The 18,305-nt window shown below is 42.8% G+C and overlaps 7 protein-coding genes across 7 annotated transcripts; 3 read left to right on the plus strand and 4 right to left on the minus strand.

Moving 5' to 3' along the window:
- Window positions 1-437: 437 nt before the first annotated feature.
- EAF01_003240 (uncharacterized protein) lies at window positions 438-3,887 on the minus strand (the record flags this gene model as incomplete). Its single annotated transcript, XM_038911494.1, has 6 exons — window positions 438-766; window positions 827-2,589; window positions 2,640-2,951; window positions 3,122-3,610; window positions 3,661-3,700; window positions 3,785-3,887. The coding sequence occupies 6 exons, from the start codon at window positions 3,885-3,887 to the stop codon at window positions 438-440; spliced, it is 3,036 nt and encodes a 1,011-aa protein (XP_038772729.1).
- A 1,643-nt stretch (window positions 3,888-5,530) lies between these two features.
- EAF01_003241 (uncharacterized protein) lies at window positions 5,531-7,018 on the minus strand (the record flags this gene model as incomplete). The annotated part of the gene is made up of 2 exons (XM_038911495.1): window positions 5,531-6,604; window positions 6,659-7,018. The coding sequence occupies 2 exons, from the start codon at window positions 7,016-7,018 to the stop codon at window positions 5,531-5,533; spliced, it is 1,434 nt and encodes a 477-aa protein (XP_038772730.1).
- Window positions 7,019-8,890: 1,872 nt separating this feature from the next.
- On the plus strand, window positions 8,891-9,310 carry EAF01_003242 (uncharacterized protein; the record flags this gene model as incomplete). Its single annotated transcript, XM_038911496.1, has 1 exon — window positions 8,891-9,310. The coding sequence occupies one exon, from the start codon at window positions 8,891-8,893 to the stop codon at window positions 9,308-9,310; it is 420 nt and encodes a 139-aa protein (XP_038772731.1).
- Window positions 9,311-11,531: 2,221 nt separating this feature from the next.
- Window positions 11,532-12,802, minus strand: EAF01_003243 (uncharacterized protein; the record flags this gene model as incomplete). The annotated part of the gene is made up of 3 exons (XM_038911497.1): window positions 11,532-12,322; window positions 12,371-12,620; window positions 12,668-12,802. The coding sequence occupies 3 exons, from the start codon at window positions 12,800-12,802 to the stop codon at window positions 11,532-11,534; spliced, it is 1,176 nt and encodes a 391-aa protein (XP_038772732.1).
- Window positions 12,803-13,347: 545 nt separating this feature from the next.
- On the plus strand, window positions 13,348-14,445 carry EAF01_003244 (uncharacterized protein; the record flags this gene model as incomplete). The annotated part of the gene is made up of 4 exons (XM_038911498.1): window positions 13,348-13,364; window positions 13,419-13,493; window positions 13,558-14,159; window positions 14,207-14,445. The coding sequence occupies 4 exons, from the start codon at window positions 13,348-13,350 to the stop codon at window positions 14,443-14,445; spliced, it is 933 nt and encodes a 310-aa protein (XP_038772733.1).
- A 173-nt stretch (window positions 14,446-14,618) lies between these two features.
- Window positions 14,619-15,835, minus strand: EAF01_003245 (uncharacterized protein; the record flags this gene model as incomplete). The annotated part of the gene is made up of 2 exons (XM_038911499.1): window positions 14,619-15,654; window positions 15,714-15,835. 2 exons carry the CDS (start codon window positions 15,833-15,835, stop codon window positions 14,619-14,621), a joined length of 1,158 nt encoding a protein of 385 aa, XP_038772734.1.
- Window positions 15,836-16,286: 451 nt separating this feature from the next.
- EAF01_003246 (uncharacterized protein) lies at window positions 16,287-18,251 on the plus strand (the record flags this gene model as incomplete). The annotated part of the gene is made up of 7 exons (XM_038911500.1): window positions 16,287-16,361; window positions 16,412-16,615; window positions 16,672-17,003; window positions 17,059-17,099; window positions 17,148-17,222; window positions 17,270-17,512; window positions 17,563-18,251. The coding sequence occupies 7 exons, from the start codon at window positions 16,287-16,289 to the stop codon at window positions 18,249-18,251; spliced, it is 1,659 nt and encodes a 552-aa protein (XP_038772735.1).
- Between the last annotated feature and the right edge of the window lie 54 nt (window positions 18,252-18,305).

Consider the following 18,305-nt stretch of genomic DNA (forward strand, 5'->3'; position numbering starts at 1 on the left):
TAATCTCTTCAAAACAAAAATCAAATTCATTGCTTTTGTTATCATTTTATCACATCATTTGCTGTTCAGACATGCATAAGAACCAGCCAAACTTCGAGGTCTATTCAGTTGGCACAAAATGTTTATTCAAGCTACTATGACTTGCCTCTCCAAATACATCTATGGAGAAATACTCGTTTCATATCTGTATCGTAATTCATTCCAATCACAAAGTATAACCTGACACCGTTACTCTTTTCGTTAATTGTGACCAATTCCCGCTCAAAATATCAAGATACCCCCATACCAGCCATCAACTCCATTGCATGCAGAAGTAAAACCAAAACCAGACCTCCCAACACGTTCCTTGGTATCATTCGCCTTGCCGTCGCTATAAAAGGGCTCACGCCACCCACATAATATCCCTTTGAATCATCTGCAGAATCATCTCCAATCAATCAATGCAAAACCTGACCATCACTCGGGAACGCATTATCCAACGCCATGTAATCCAGCAAATCCATACCGCCCACATTAACGCCATCCGCCGTCTGCGTGATATTGACCTGACTATTGAGATCTTGATAGAAGGCGGATCCGGGTGGTAAATACCACATTTCGTCGCTGCTATTGTTGTTACCCCAGTCGTTGCTAGAGCCTGAGATGCCGAACATGGAATTGATGGAGTCACTGTTGAAGTTTGGACCGCCGTGTGCTGCAGGGTAATGGGTGCCGGCGTAGAAATCTCCTTGGTTGAGATCATAGGGCGTGGCGGAGAGATTGAGATCTGTGGGGAGTAAGTGGTTAGAGTAAAGATTTGGGAAGGGTGTTGGGTATTTGAACTTACCTGGACCATTTACGTGGTAATTGGGCATACCATCATTCCAATCTCGAACCGGATCAGCTGGGTCACGTCTCATTTTGTTCGGATCTGCGTCATGAGGTGGTACTGGAGTGCGACTTCTACTTGCGGGTTCTCCTGAAAGGGGAGGTGCTTCGGGGGCGCTAATGAAGCGACTACGCAGACGCTTGGTCAATGTTTCCAACAATTCCGCAAAGCGAATCCCGAGATGGACATCATCGACTACACAAGTACGAAGTGCATTGACCGCAGAATCCATGAGGCTGATACTGATCTCAACATCGTGTTTAGATGCTCCTAATGCGAATGTTTTCAACAAAAACATAGCACCACTTATAATCCGGAAGTATGTTCGAACAGGAGCATGCTTCAGGTAATCGTTTGGTAGAAGTCCCTCTACGACGGTTCGTAATAGGTTGCGGCATCCCTCGACAACTTCTCTGACATATCCCTGATCAGTCGCTCCAAAACCACCGAGTCTTGCCAATGGTAGCTTTCCGAAGTAATTTTGTGTTTCTGGGGACATGGCACTTCCTAGTGGTAAACCTGAATCATTGGAGGTGTTTGTTCGATTGGTTGCATTGCTTGTGCATCTTTCAACAACAGCCTGCAACGAGAGAGAATTTATGTATATTCTGACATACTCGTACTCTATAGTCAGAATATGTCGAATGTAGAGAGGCAATCCAAATCTGTCGAATTCTCGTTTCCATGAACTTAACATTGGTTGAAAATCCTTCAAGAGATCCGTGTAGCTACCGTCTTGGATGATTTTGGTCGTGTATTGCCTAGATCTAAAAATCTTTTCATTGCCCATACGCATGGCATTGCTAATTCCGGCCCAGCAATGAATAATCTGATCATCCAATTCTAAATCGGGAATGTAATTAAAATTTGTAACAGTGGTTGTATTGGTTTCGGGGGTTTTACCATCAATCGATAGCCTACGTTTTCGTGGAGCAAATGCAGGATCGGTTTTTCGCAGGTGTTCAGGAACCATATTGGTCCAACCTAAACGTCCAGCTAATTGCGTGACATAGATTAGTACCAATCGCTTGATTCTCGCGGCTCTTATTCGATATGACTCCTCGTTGTATTCTGGTCGTGTCATTTCTCCACCATCAGCTAACGACTCGTCAATATCATCGAAAACACCTAGTTCGTAGCCGAGGCCCATGGCGGTACTCAACAACATCCAACACATTCGATCACTTCTCCAAGCAGGTTCTAGCCAGCCTTCGATTCTTCGGCCTCCAACACCGCCAGGTAGATGGTGTTTGCCTTCTTCATCAGTAGTAAAAGCATCTTCCTTATCAGGAACTGGTAACATAAGTTCATCAGTTGCTTCTGCGGGGGGAAAGTGAAGAGCGCGAGGGTGCCATTCTGTCAAGATCATAAGACTTTCAATTGTACCGAGAGTACGAAGACTGCCTTTCCGAAGTCCTCTCCATGGTGCAGTGCTTGATGTAAGAGAAGCTTCTGCGCCGGAACCACAAAATCCACCACCGAATGCTTCTTGACCCCAAAGACATCTCTCGATCATGCCTCGCAAGTAAGTCCAAAGCTGTTCATGGATCGCGTACGATCTGGAATGTCCTCCAGCTCCAGACATTTCCATGTACCGACTTGAAATTGTCAATAATGTCACCGTGAGAATTGGTTCTTCGACTAGAAGCATAGGATGAGTGTAGGGCTCTTTGAAAGTAGGGGGAGAGATAGGTGTTAATGGGGACAAGAATTCGTAATAGCTAATCCAATCATTAGTCTCGTGTCAAGTTAGTGAAAAAGGAAAACTTACTATGTAATATATTGAATAGCTTCCGCTGCGGTAAACCATCCTGCGCGAACAAATCTGAACCTTGACCAAGCTTTAATTGCATCCTGGTATCCCAGATCATGATCTTTGTCTAATGGAATGGTATCACCAGTTGACAACGTAGGATCGATGGAAGATTCCGTATGGGTGGTTGTGTGTCGCATGTGGCTTATAGGAAATGAAGTATGTTGAGTTGCAGGGCCTTGATAGCTCTGAGAGGCAGATTGTGCTCTGTGGCCAATTCTTGGAGATTCTTGGCTATTGGAATCCAATCTTGCTCTTTTGTGACCTGGACTATAGAAGAAATTAGTACAAATTTTCGTGATGATGATGTATTCTTGTAAATCTAGCCAATTGCAAAATACCAGAAGCATTTTCTCTCATTAAAGCTGTACAAAGAAAGTACAGCAATGCGAAACAACTATTTAGATGTGAATTGCTCCAGATGAAAGTGCTCAACATACCTATCAGTAGCAGCCTTGTAAAGAAGATCCAAAGCATCATGAGGGCCGTAAACCTCCTGTCTCATAACCTCTTGCGCTTCTGGATTCTCTACATTCTGATCTCTTTCTTCTTGTTGTCGGGTTTCCGATTGAGGTCTTCGTAGAGGCTGAGTTCTCCCAATAGAACCACCAGGCGTAAGAGGAGGTCCAGGATCCATGCGCGCACTATCAGCGAAAGCGTTGCTTGTCGATCGAGCAGAAGAGGGTGCTCCCATAGAGTTTTGTCTGAAAGTTGCGGGGGGAGAGCCGGAGACCATCTTTCGACCATTGCGCGTTACATAGTCATCAGCATATTCATCTTCAACACTGTTTTCTCTACTGCCATCGGCCTTTCTCTTTCTTCTGGTGGCTGAAAAGAAACATTCTTTACTTTCGCGTCGGCATCGTACACATGGTGGATCACTCGGGTTATCGACACTTCCTAAATCACATCTCACTTTGCGACGACGACTGCAATGACAATTAGCCTTGAGATAAGATATTTGAATCGGATCAATTACCATGGGATGCAAGCTTGGTAAATCCTTTTGTGATTTCCTCCTACTGAAATGTTAGTCTACATGTACAATGGCATTGTGCGACCATGGCTAATTCCAAAGAATGTCTCCAGGATCCTCCACTAACCATTCTGCAACTTGGATTGCTGTTGACCAGTAGAAGATGTGCCATTAGTACTATGCTCACTCTGTTTCTCCTGCTGTGTAAAATTGGTCGCCGGCGTGGACATGATAATAGCAAAAAGAGTAAGCTTAGTTGTGTAAATGATCGAAGCTCTTTCGCTTTCCTACGGTTTAGGCTTTGCGATATGTTTCTTTCCCGAGAGATAAGAATGCCACAACCCGAACTGATTGACCGACAGACCGACAGCAAGGAACTTTTTCGGTTTTAATCAGCCTACTCTGTGCTTTGTACTTAGATAGACTGTCCTCAATTGTTTAGTTTGATCTCTTTGTTATTCGAGTAGAATGAAGTCAAAATTCTGGAAGTCTTGGGATGGATACTTAAAATGAAGAAAGAATTCGAGGTTGGATTCCGAGCAGGTGTTATTGACTTCTAATAATGTTTCATTATCCTCTTGACCTTCTTCCTTGTATTGGGTAGATTTACATACAAAAATGTGTTTTTATCTAACTCTTTTGGGTGAAGTTGCATACCCGAGGCTACAGTATTGTTTTTCAATGTACAAGGACTATCTACTCAGGTTGTGTGATGAACATGAATTTCGTTGATACAGGCTGTACAGATAGACGATACAGATGGACAATACACATGCTATCTATCTGTATAGGCGCAGCAGTGGGGATCTAGGCATACTGTCCCTACCCAGGTGATAGATACAGTATTCTACATACCTACCTAGTCAATGTTATCTATCATATTCCTCTTGCTAATTAGCTGTTATTCACTTTGCGCTTGATTAGAAATCCTTCTCTCTTCCATGTCAAGTGATTGAATACATACTCAAAGTAGTTAGTGAAGGGATTCTACTCACCTATATACTCTTTTAGCTCAGTAAAGTTGACGTTGAGCTACTTTGTATACCCTTGAGCTTTTAAATTGTTTAATGAGGGGAAGAGAAGCTAATGTCTTTAAGAAGCTAGTGTAGATCTGTGTATCATTGATTGAGTTTCTAGAACTTCTATCTCCCCTGTCCTAGGTTTTGCGCAGGAAAGTTAGATGTTTATTTCTTTTAGATCCTTAAGAATTAGGTCTTTTTAGTTGAGGCAATAATGAAATTGATAGGTGTTATGACGACAGTATAAATAGCGACGCTAGAGAACTATCGAAGGAGACAAAGTATGAAATTGTGTGGTATTATGCTATTTTCATCCAATGTTTACTTCATTCGTCTTATAAATACTCAACATTGATTCAAACAATCACTAGAATTGAGTACTTTAACGCATTTTTGACATTGACGTACGTATTCATCTTTGACATTGGGGATGATAACTTCGTATGAAGGGGTTTAACCGAGTCCCAAAGTTACTAGAGACAGTTGTCTTCACTTTACACTCAACTAGAGAGTGGGTCCAAAACCCCAAAGATTCGATGGGCTACATTGTTGGAGCATTTAGATTTTACATCTCTCTGTCAAGCCTCTCTTCTTGTTCATGGCCCTTGAAAGTTCACTGGCTGCTATTAATGTTCATTCAGCCAATTGTTCGGGTTTGCAAATTTAATTTTGAAAGTTTTAATTACAACTTCAGAGTGTCTTGGATGCCCATAACAACGTCTTGGCTCTAGGGATAACCTTTATACCAAGCAGCTACGAAGTCTTTTTTTTCTGCCTACGTAATATTTCGCTCCAAGCCTCTTTACTCGGTTCCTGAATTCAAATAATACAATTTCCCTCAATCTCATTAGACTCTAGACTTCATATTTCCCTTCCGCCATCCCAACTACCCTGACCTTCCCAAAAGCCACCTCTCTCTCCTTCAAATTAAACACCGCAAACCAATTCCTTAGAAATCCACTTCCGAATATAATACGCTTCACATCCCCTTCCATCTCATCTTCCATCTCCATGAACAACGACACACATCTATGGCCACCTATATCCGCTCTATCGACTTCCAAGGTATATTCATATGCTGTTAAAGGAAATTCGTGCTCCCCAAGATGTAGAGTAATGACGGGTAATGAATCACGACGGGAGCAGGGAATAGAAGGTGGCACATTGTAGCCGCGGAACTCCATTCCGAGATAGGCGTGCAGGGAAGTGACGAGAGATGAAGGGAGACCGATACCTGGATAGGATGTTTCAAGGATGGCGATGTATGGACGGAGGTTGTAAGAGGAGGATGTGCCAGAGATGGTAAGAGATTTGCAGGGGATTTGCCAGCGATCGGTGATGAGATCTGGGAGCATGGTGGAGCGAGTTTGTGAAACGACTGTGTGATTTAGGAGAGGGAGAAGCTTGAGGGAGCCGGTATAGAGTGTATGGTCTATTGTACCGAAGGTGAGGAGACCGGGAGTGTCTAGGTTTTGCGGAAGAAGAAGAGTGAAGACCGGTGTTTGAATGAGTTTCTGGGAACGAAGATTGATGAATGGATTTGGAATTGAGTGCGGAGAGTGCGTAGATGAAGGAGCTAGTCCAAAGAGCCCATCCCACTCCAAGTTACCCCAATCTGGATCGGTAAATCGTCCTACACTGTCAACAGCGCCGAATTGCTGTGAAATTGTTAGGCCGGCGAAAGTGATGGTATCGGAGACTATGTTACCAAATACAGAGCACCTGGCATAGTCCATGGCAAAGAGAGTGCCGATCCATGTTTTCGTGTTTGACAAAGAGGGATCGTAAAGTTGATGAGAATGGCATGTATTCGTACAGTCAACTGACGGTAGAAACATGTCATTATCGGAGATGGAAAGAAGAGCTCGTGAACTCTGCGGTGGGCTTCCAACCTCCAGGTTTATGACATATACTAGCTCATTCCAATCCTGTACTTCGATCAGTATTGTCGTTCAAATATTGCGAGTGGGTTATAAAATTACCCATTCCGGGACTCCACTCCCGTACCTTGCTCTGACATCGTCTAGAAATTTGCCTTCCCTCAAAGCCGCAAGGTACTCATCATCATTCTCCACGCCACCAACGGGACCTTTTAACCTCTTTTGTTCATCTTCATTATGTCTAACCCGTCTTGACACCCTTGCTCTCTCTTTTTTAATTTCACTCTTCTTATGACTGTTAGTTCTACTCCTCGCAATGCTATCCTCTCTTGCAGCTACTCTTTTTGCTTGCGCGTATGTCGAGTTCTTTGCAACAGAGTAAATCGGCGTCGAAAATATCTCTGCTTGGATCAGAGTAGCTGTACATACTACACATACCAGTCCCAAGTCAGAAACCTTCATATTGTTTCTCGGGTTGTAATCTGATACCCTGTTGATTCTTTCTTGTCTATGATATTATGCACTCGCGAATGAACTTTGTTGTATAATTGAGCGACAAAGTCAGTTTTAAAGTTGCTTTGGGTGATGATGTGTGAATCACTAAGAATTGAAGTGTTACCAGTACCAATCACAAGTGAATGAATGGATGTTAGGAATAAAAAAGCCGTTGAATAATAGATGAAATAGATTACAGGAAAAGAAAAGAATCCAGAGATACCAAATCCAAATCCTTTGAGGAATATACAAGGCTATATCAACAAATCTCTTTCCAACTTGAAGTGATGTTGGTGGTGCCACCCCTGACGTTGAAACCTACCTTTTCCTCTTAATACTCACAGCTCATTTGTAGCCATGCAACCCAGTATGCATCACTGTGGCAATGATGTATTTTCAATCTTACTCGACAGAGTATGTTTTTCATTACCAATGCGAGCGCAAATGTATTGGTTGCAAGGAGATTGAAATTGTTGGGTCTGATAGAATGATACGATCAGAAAGAAATGTTTGGTGAAAGAATTCCGGCAATTCGGATAAGCGCCAGGATAATATCCAGGTTTAGATTGGCGCGGTGATATGAGTGATTGGCCTGCATTTAACCGCTCTGATATGCGATGCGACTACCAGGGGAGGCGAACACGTGCGATGTGTGCTCACGTGTTCGATACTGTACTGTGCGGTCACCTATGCTGTAAGACGTTGTCGATGCTTCTTCCAAAGATGATTGTGAGATACTGGGATAAGGAGTTTGCAACTTTGTAAACACTTCTCAAATCTTGTCCCCGATACACTGGCTACAAATTCCACCAAATTGTCTTCACCAGAACCCCATGAAAGTAGTCCAGTTTCCAAACCTAGCAAGCCTGTGCCTTCCAGTCCAGCAGCGACATCTTACTGGATTTGATCATATGTAGTATTTATGATACAAATAAGCTATGTCCAAAAAGATCCTTGTTATGCGATAACTGCAGACCTCGATAACTCTCACGAAAAGGGTTGAGCGTTGTATTTACACGTTAGTGTAGAGATAGTTCTACCCCTCTAGTATGTGTTTCTCGTCGCGATTTCCAAGTATAAATTATCGAGCCTTGATCTGACCGCGAGGACTTCTCCCAAAGATCCATAAGCTGACAGAAACTTCAAGTGGAAGTGATTGAAGTGTTTCCTCACAACCGCGCTGCTGCAAGTCCTGAAATATTTAAAACCAATCATGGCTGAGCTCCAATACCTGGTACTCAAAGTATATCTACGTCATAGGTTCCGAGATTGCTTTAGTGGCTCTGATGGCGTTTTTGAAGATCCTGAGGAAAAGCCATGTTTTCCTTGCTGTAGTTGTGTAAATGGATACTCATTGGTATTTGGCATTACCGTCTGTCCTTATTTGACAAAAGGGGTAATCATAGCTCATTGTTTTTAACAAACCCTGATGTAGAGAAAGTGCACACAGCATGAGATACTTCGTTCTACATGCCAATGGTCAGAATTTCTGGCAGCCGTAGTATGGATCTGTAATCGTATCTAGAACGATCAAATTAATTGCAAAAGCTCCTCTTATCAACAATAAAGCTCAATATCATTACACTCCCAACAATATCGATTCCTTCCGAGAACGGAAGCGGCTTCGATAAGAAGTTACTGGAAGTACTCTTGCAGACCCACATGCTATCACTTGCTCCAAATATACAGTGAATAATGTCGAAAACTCCGAATCCATAAAGCTCACTCCTTCGGCTCTCTTCTGATGCTCGAATTTTGATAACACAATTACTCCTGAAAGCCTCTCCAAATTGTGACCCTCCCCAATCTAAACCAAAATATCAACTTCGAGCATTCAAAATGTCAAATCTCTTCTCTTGCGCCCATGTCTGGTTCCGACAAAGCCAAATCGGAAAACTTCCTCCTCTTTATCTCAGCAGTCGCCCCTCAGAGTCAAAGTTGAAGCATATGGAACACCACTGGGATCAAGTTATTCAACAGTATCGCGACATGCCCGACGAGAAAGCATTGGACATCATTATGCTTCAAGAGGAGTTGGAGAAGGGTATGTCGAAGGAAAAGAGAATGGCGGTACAGGAATATGTCTTCAATGTTGAAGATCCCGAGAGGAGAGCTATGTTGGAGGTTTGGTTGGCGAGGTTTCCGGGATTCATGTTGAGGACCGATAGAATGGTGGATTTCGGGGTTACGGATATGAGGAAGAAGGCTGGGACGCAAAGTGGTTGGCAATCATGGCTTGAGGAGTGGAAGCTTTGTTGATTTGAGCCTGGAATATGATTATGGAGCGAAAGTCAATTTGATGTTGGTTGATGCGAGGTATACAAAGCAGTGTGCTTATTTGCGCTGGTATAATTGAACACATGTGTTCAGCGATGTGGTTTCAATCTTTGGAAAGAGCAAGAAGATAGCGGAAGCCAATCATCATGCTGCATATACAGACATTTTTGTCTATAAGTTATCTTCACAGCGAGAAAATATAAGCAAAGACTCCTTTCGAGTCCCCTCTAAAATTTAGTACAGCTGATATCAATGATGTGTAGGGTTCCACACACTTAATGACCCCCTTTAAAGCATCTCTATCGATTGTTGCTTTGTAAATTGCATAATTCTCACACCTCTCCTCTTCACCCACACTCTAATATGCGTTACTTACCGTCTTACTCGCCCCGTTCTTCTGTCTCATTGGATCTTCATTTGACTCACCACTTTCACTACCTGAATCGCTCCGTTTGAGATAGTGTACACCAGTAAGCTATGCCCTTTTCGGGAATAACTTCACTATTTTGCCTCTGAACCCTTCGTACCATTGAACAAAACCTTTAAGAGATGTGCAGTGGTATACCTATAAGCTTAATTCTGAATAACGGACCAATGGTGTTGCAGAAGTTGAACAAGCTGTCACTTTCCTTTTACGTAATAAGTGTGCGATTGCGGCAGGAGCTCGACTCGCCAAGAAATCTCCAATTAATCAAAAGGATCTATCTTGGCACTATAAATGTTGTTATCATTTAACACTTTGTATGATATGAACCACATAATTTAAAAAGGTTTCAATAATACAATGTAAAATTTATTGTTGAAGAATTCTCACGAATGCGATAGTACCTTGAGAAGTTCAGCAAATACCAATAACTACAGTTCACGATGTTTGAGTCTCCACTACAGGCCCAGTCTTGGCTATAATGAATATTTCTATATGATCTGAACACTCGATACTATCACGCTGAATCTAAAGATGGTTTCTCAGCTTATATGAATAGGGATTTCCATGACACTTGCGTGATTGCCGAAAGAGAGGAAAGTCAACGAGCGAATCCGATGGCCTCAGGGGTTCTGTATGAGACTGTGCTAGTACCTTGGTCATTGTCTCTCTCATAGATATATACGATCCGATCTGCTGCTTAGAGTCTGGTTTGTAATGACCACAACAACTCCTATAACTGACAAGTATCATATCAAAGTGATACCAGCATCTACTATCAGAGTTTTACTCTTCATACATAATCCATGACACCTCTTCATTGCGAGACATATTATATCTCTACTTCTCCAATAGGGCTAGCTATCGAGGAGCATTTTTGAGATTGAGCGGAGTTTGATTAACGCAGACAAATCAACTAGACTACTAGTCATGCTGTTCTGGACCCCGAATTAGTCATTTCGTGCAACCACTTTGAAGCACCACACGGTCTCAAGTAAACTTTTGCATCTGAGCCCCCAGAATTCATGGTTTCTACAATCGCCAACCTATCGAAACATGTGTATCTATTTGTTTGGTTTATGTACAGCCACAACAGTCATACGCGGCAAATGTTCTACGCTAACTGAAGCTCGTTCTGAACAAGGTTGGCAGGCTTCTCGTCAATGGTTATTTCCTAACCGAAGCTTGAAAAAAATTCAGGCAGGGTTAGAGGGAAAAGCTATGAGAGCTATGGGCACCAATTTGTTGGCAAATTCGAATGCCGAAGAGATGGAGAGCGATTGATTTGAGTTATATGATGAATTGCAGGGCTTCCAGTTCTTGTGTGTGAAGAGACCAGTCGGGTGTAGAACCAATTCGATTGGGGCCGTAAGGGAAGAAGAGAAATAATGAAGCAATTTGGTAATAACGGCAAGCAGACGAGTAGTAGTGGCAACTAATCTGCCTGCCAGATATCTTCATTATCAAGTAGGTACGGGTAACAAAGCGGGGATTATTCGCCCGGGGTCTTCGACAGACTTTCAATTAGCTAGCAACAATAGCTTCAGATCCCCAATGCCACCAATGAATGGCAAACAACAACAATTGAAGGAATGACAAAAGTGAAAAAGCGGCTCAAGCACATGCGGAGCGTGTCGTCTACAACTACTTTTTATTGAATATGCCCTAGACTCCTTCCTATCAACGCCTATCCATACATCACATGGGTATTGCCAGTTTGAAACACAACATAGATCTTGCTTTGACAACCACAAATAATACGCATTCGACAAGAAATTATCAGAGCATATCCGTGTTCGGAACCCAGAACAGAACTTCCTGATCTGCTGTAGCAAAATGGTTATACTTGGGGTTAAAAGCAACAATGGCTGTTTCGCCTGGGTAATCCAATTCATGCAAAGGACTAAGGACCCGATTTGTTGTAGCCGCAAGTGTATCCCATACCAAGACATTCTTTCCGCGAGATCCACTGATTACAAATCTTCCATCAGGAGTAAAACAGCAATCTCCGGCAGTAGTGTGGAGGTATTCACTTGATGAAGGATCCAAATTATCTGGGTTGTGATCGCCTGCTCCTAGTCTCCTGACACCACCTCTATCCCTCCTCAAGAACGCCTTCAGATGCCCATCAAATGCGTCCAGTAAGAAATGGCCATTGCCAGTCGTGCCGAGTAACAGGTGCTTTCCATCATTCGAAAATGCCAATTTGTTCCATCCTCTTCCAATTGCTTGAGGGGAAAACTCTTGACAGTATGGTAATATATCGAAAGTAGCAAACGGTTCCTTGTCAAAATTGCGGAAGTCGTAAAGTAGAATCGATTGAGCTAGTGGGGAAGCAGCTGCAAAGACGTTCCCGGAAGGATCCCATGCAACGAGGTGAACACCAGTAAGATTCAGAATACCCGAAGGATTATTGGAAGCTGCGTCCCAGATCCTAAGAGTGTTGTCTTCAGAGCATGAAATGAAATTGTCCTGGCCGGGATGAAGGGATAGACATGTGACGTTTTGCTCATGACCTTCAAAGTAACGGATGTAAGAATTATCATGAGCCGAGAGATAACGAATTTTGTCTATATTGTAATCAGCATTATAAAGCATTGAATTGGGCTGTGACTTACGGTCTTTTTTGGTACTGGAATGGATTATACAATGTTCAGCATGGCCAAACATCGCATGATTACAACCATACTTGGCACTAATATTCATTTTTGAATGTCTCCCCTCAAGAACATCATATATTTGCATAGTGTTATCAGTTTCTGACGTGATAAGTTGACTGCCATTGTCATTGAAATTGATAGACTGAATAAAGTTGTAACTTGGGGGAGTTTGCCCTTTGTCTGCCGGCGTCGGAGGATGTTTGAAAAGCTTGATTCATTAGTAGTTGCTTATCCTCCTGTAGTATTTAAGCTTACTTTGACTGGATTGTATAAGGAGATCATCTCCGTAAGTTTGCCAGTTTGTGGGACTGATGAGACTCCGTTTGCTTTCGATATGGAAGCACCATTCGCTCCTAATGGAGAATCTATCACCATAGGTGTTGATGACATGTTTTTTGTTTGTTATGTTTTATATTTTTTGTGATACTGTGTAAACTTTCAAGAAATGTTTGAAAGGTCAGGGACCATAGAGTGACGAAGACTTAAACCCCTGGTCTTGATTCCTTGATCTTTATTTTGTCAAAATATCAAAATACTAACAAGCAGAAAGACTTAACCATAATTCAATTTGATATCACCACGTGATCCGGACGGTACCTCTTATCGGGTCCGCCCCACCATCTCCGCGCTGCTCCGAGGAGCAACTTTAATTTGTAGTGGACGAGGATCTGCAGCAAGCTACAGCTCCGACCCTCGGCCAGTCTGCTTCAACACAATAAAAATTATTACTTTATACAGAGTTAATTTATATAACAACACAGTCAGCTCCTATCACAAACACTACTATCAATTCTCCACTCCTTGAACGTTTTCCTTCCTCTTTTAAGTTCTGCAAATATCTTGAAATAGAGTTGTCTGGCTTCTTGACGTATTCGAATTGGCGAAAGGATAGCGAGCTCGTTCTGTGAAAAGAGTAGGAGCGGGGAACATAGAATATGTCTACGACATTAGGGTTAGTTTCCATGATTGTTTTCTGCTACATCATTTTCTGACGTAGAAAACATAGGGCCTTTGTCGCCGGCGGCATTGCTGCATGCGGAGCTGTAACTGCAACTCATCCTTTCGAAACAGTGAAGATCCGGTAAGAACACCATTGTCTGGGGAGCGCACACCCCACCACAAAGTTACTAATGGTGCAACCACAGTATGCAATTGCAAGGAGAGCTCCAAGAGAAAGGACTCCAACCAAGACTATACAAAGGGCCTATCCACGGTGTCACAACTATTGTACGGAATGAGGGCCTTGGGGGTATATATCGAGGAATCGGCGCTGCATACATTTACCAGATGATTCTCAATGGATGCAGGTTGGGATTTTACGAGCCTATACGAGAGACCCTTACTGGCGTAATATTCGATGATTCAAAAACACAAAGTTTGGGAATAAATATCTTTTCGGGCGCAACGTCAGGAGTTTTGGGTGCTGCGGCGGGAAGTCCATTCTTCCTGGTTAAGACAAGATTACAAAGTTTCTCACCGCAAGCACCAGTAGGCACACAACATGGTTACAAAAATGCCATGGATGGAATGAGAAAGATTTATACAACAGAGGGGGTAAATGGACTTTACAGAGGAGTAGGAGCCGCCATGGTCCGGACGGGTTTTGGAAGTTCTGTTCAGCTACCAACATATTTCTTTGCAAAGCGGAGACTTGTGAAACACTTGGGAATGGAGGAGGGGCCAGCATTGCACCTTGCAAGTAGTACAGCTAGTGGTTTTGTGGTTTGTTGTGTTATGCATCCACCAGGTAAGCAGTTTTGATTTTGTAAATGTTCTTTATGCTAATTCTCTCAGATACTATCATGTCGCGTATGTACAATCAAACCGGAAATTTGTACTCGGGTATTTTTGATTGCCTAGCGAAGACCGTCAAGACTGAAGGTATCTTCGCTATCTACAAGGGGTTCTTGCCACATCTTGCGAGAATATTACCTCATACCATTTTGACCCTCAGTTTGGCGGAGCAAACCAACAAGCTTATGCGGAAATTCGAAACCCGAATCCTTCCTGCGTCGATAAAAGAGCAGGTATAAACTAGTTGATCTACACCTCAGATTGGTTGGCAGGCCCGGCCGCGCCGAGTTGTATAACCTCGTTCAGCTTGTATAGTGCATGTCCCTCACGGACAACCAGGAACAATAATTGGTGTTTATATACGGGGCATTTTGGGTGTTATAAAAAGATGATAGAATATCGTTGAGCATTTTCATCCGTTGATAGATCTTGAGCATCCATAGCATAGAACAGTATTTAAACTGACATCTTCCCTTGCTGGTCTTGAATCTGGATTTTGATCCCCGCCCCAACCGTAAATACCATCAGTACCCTCTGCGACAGGGAGTCCGCAAATTCCACAGCCCTTCGATACGTGGTCAGTAGAAGATTTCAATTTGCTCGATGTCCTAACAACATTGGCAACTATACTAGGGAAATTCTCCTCGACAGATTCGAAATATTGTGCCATTAAATCGTCAATCGTTGTCGATTTAGAGGAAGCAGATATATGGGAGGGTGGCTCCTGGTACACAACTAGCCCTGGGAGAGGTGTCGTTGAAGAGGAAAATGTCATGATTTCTTTTTTAAGGATATCTCTTAAGGGATAATTAAAGCCCAGTCCGTATGGTGATGGTCCATCGGAGACTTGCCATGGCAGAGAGAATCCACGCCCCTTGGCTGTTTCAGTGAGCGTCTTTTCTGCTAGTCGTGTAGTAGTATCACCGAACAAGATGCTCTCGCAATCATTCCTTTTGGCGACATCCACTAGGAGTCTATTTAAAAGCGTAGATACAATATCGGCCCTGGAAGTTGCAGATGACATTGTAGAAACAATGTTCTGCAGATCCAAACTTGAGGCTTTGGTACCCTGAGTAGGAACGACGTCTGATATTCCCAAAGATGTCCAATCGATACCTTCCAGTTGTAATGCTTCCTGAAGTCCATAACTTAAATAAGAATGTCTGGGGTATTGGTCCTTATATTTTTGCAATAGAGCAGCAGAGGCTTCTCTGTCCGCATCATCCAGGTAAAGATCGATATGTACAACGAATAGTTCATATGAAACCCGGTTCATCCGCTCTTGTTGGGTTTGCAGGTGGCCATCTAATATATGGAGCAGGCATGACGACGAAGGTCCAAAGGAAAGTGGTAATAATAATTTTTGTGGAACTTTCGAAGATCGTTTGCCTTTATACGTTTCCATGCGCTTCACTGCCTTTGTTTTAACATACTGTGAGAAGCATTTTCTGGTAGAGAACAATTTATTAGTAAAAACTATATAAGGATGCTGAGATGCATAACGAACTGGCAAACTGATTCTGATCGAATTTGAAGTGTAGCATTAGACTCCATACATCTCTTGCAAAGCACGCTTGGTTGTTCCGCAGAAAGATGCACTGCCTCCGGATTTGCCATCGCCATCGCCATTTTATTCAAAATAACTCGAATAATTGGATGTTTCAGGTATAACAAATGTTTCAATGTTCTTTATTATTTTGTGCAGATTCAAGACTTTTAATGAGGCGAGGCTGGAGCAAAATGTCAATTGCCCGAGCAGAAATCTAACTACATAAAGTTAGCTTGATCCGTGCCTTACGTTTTCCCTAACCCGCAATGAAGCTCTGGCTCTGTCAGCTAAGAGAGATCCCTGCCTGGGGGTTTGGTGTTGCCAGAAATCAAACAAGTCTAACAAGTCAAAACTTCATTCAACAACAAACTTTTCATATTAATTTGTGAATGTTCGAAAAGCTGGTCTGGATGTGCATTTAAATTTCAAGGAGAACGTCAATATCATTTACAATCTCAAAGCTCGAAATCGTGTTCCCTAGATACTAAAGTAACATAACTTTCAATTCGAGCCCGCGAGGCTACAGCAAACATGCGAGGTTGGCTTCATGGGTTCCTCGCATTGGGGATTTCGGCCCTGACAGTTGGTGCGTTGGAGGTCAGAATGGTACGTCGACAGAAGTGGAGATGAGGTGCTTGTTTTGACGGTGATAGCAGGACGAATCTAATGACAATCGACAAGTATGCGCCGGAATGTATGATCGGAAGACTTGGGGAGGCTCGACTGAACCGCATATATTAGTGAAGTGGCTTCCAACTACACAAGACTCGGAGGATCCTGATCCAATGGCAAGTATGGTCATTTTTGAGTGGAGGGATTATGACTTGGTTGGTGTATTGCCAACTATTGACAGTATCCAGGTAGGATTCAAATGATTCAACTTTCACTTTCATCATCCGCTGATACCTGAGTTTAGAAAGAATTCATTTGCGATCCAGAGAACATCAGTAATGGTTTCTGTAATAGTAACCAAACTGGTCAATTTCTCCTTGCGCCAAACGCAACAGAAAAGTCGATCAGTCAAATTTACACTGGAGCCGTTCATCTCAATAGCACCGGCCCACCAATAAACTATCCTATCAAGAAGACTGGCTATTACTGTGTTGGTACAACGGGCTATTCTCCTTCAAATGTTAAATATACGGCGATTGTAGAATTTCGGAATGCCTATGGGGAGCTTCCAGCAGCACAAATACCAAAACTGCCATTTTACGGTATTATCACGATTGTGTATGCTGTTATAGGAATGTAAGTCAAACCGTTCCCCTATCTATTTTTGCCGAAGCTAATTATTGATTGACAGTCTTTGGGCATTTCTCTATGTGCAACATCGAGAAGATATTCGTTAGGATCTCTGTCAAGTCTGTCATATCTATACTAACGTCTTATTAGTGCCCGTACAGAACTACATCACAGCAATCATTGTCTTTTTGATAATCGAAATGCTGATGACTTGGGGCTTCTATGGTAAGTCGATTTTGCAGTTCTTACCCGGACAACGCTAACCTATGTAGACTACCTCAATCGATCTGGCAGCAACATTGGCTCAAAAGCAATGATGATCATCGTTGCTGTACTTAATGCAGGCCGCAATTCATTCTCGTTCTTCTTGCTACTTATTGTCTGCATGGGTTATGGTGTCGTCAAGCCTAGTTTAGGCAAGACTATGGTTTATGTTCGCTATCTCGCTGGAGCTCATTTCGTCTTTGGCTTGATTTATTCAATTGCGAGCTTGACAATTACTCCTGAGCACGCTGGTAAGACCTTTTCTTTCTACCAAAATATTTACGTACTAACCTGTGATTAGGTCCACTAGTACTGTTCGTCATTCTCCCTCTGGCCGGAACTCTAACAGCATTCTACGTCTGGACTCTCAATTCCCTCAATTTGACTATGAAGGATTTGAATGACCGTAAGCAAACAACGAAAGCAGGCATGTATCGCAAGCTTTGGTGGTGTATTCTGCTCTCGATTATCGTCATATTCGGCTTCTTTTTCTTCAACTCGTTCACTTTCGCTTCGGCTTCAGATCCTGACTTTGTTCCTTTTCACTGGAAATCCAGGTGGTTCATTCTCGACGGTTGGCTTAATATTGTCTACTTGATGGACGTCGCATTTGTTGCCTGGGTATGGAGACCAAGTGCAAACAATAGAAGGTTCGCTATGAGTGATGAGTTAGCTCAAGACGATGAGGGATTTGAGATCGCCGATTTTGGCGCTGAAGATGATGACGAAGATGATATCGAAAACTCTGCAGCTCGCAGAGGTGACCGAACACAGCCCGGCCAAGATGGAGCAAGATATGATCCTCCTCCAGGAGCTAACACCGCAAAGGAGATTCCAAGAGAAAGTCTTGATGGAGAAACAATTTTTGCAGTTGGAGAAGATGGTGACCGCTGGTCAGATGATGATGATGATGACGATTCGGAGGCAGGAAAAAAACTTGTGGGTGGAAAGGGGACGAAAGATGCACACAACGATTCGGACTCGGATTAAGCGAGAGTTCTACCATGTATCATAATGGGTCGGCGTTGGGTATTATTGAGAAAG

The sequence above is a fragment of the Botrytis porri genome (assembly GCF_014898465.1).
Source record: "Botrytis porri strain MUCL 3234 chromosome Unknown BPOR_004, whole genome shotgun sequence".
Classification (NCBI taxonomy): Eukaryota; Fungi; Ascomycota; class Leotiomycetes; order Helotiales; family Sclerotiniaceae; genus Botrytis; species Botrytis porri.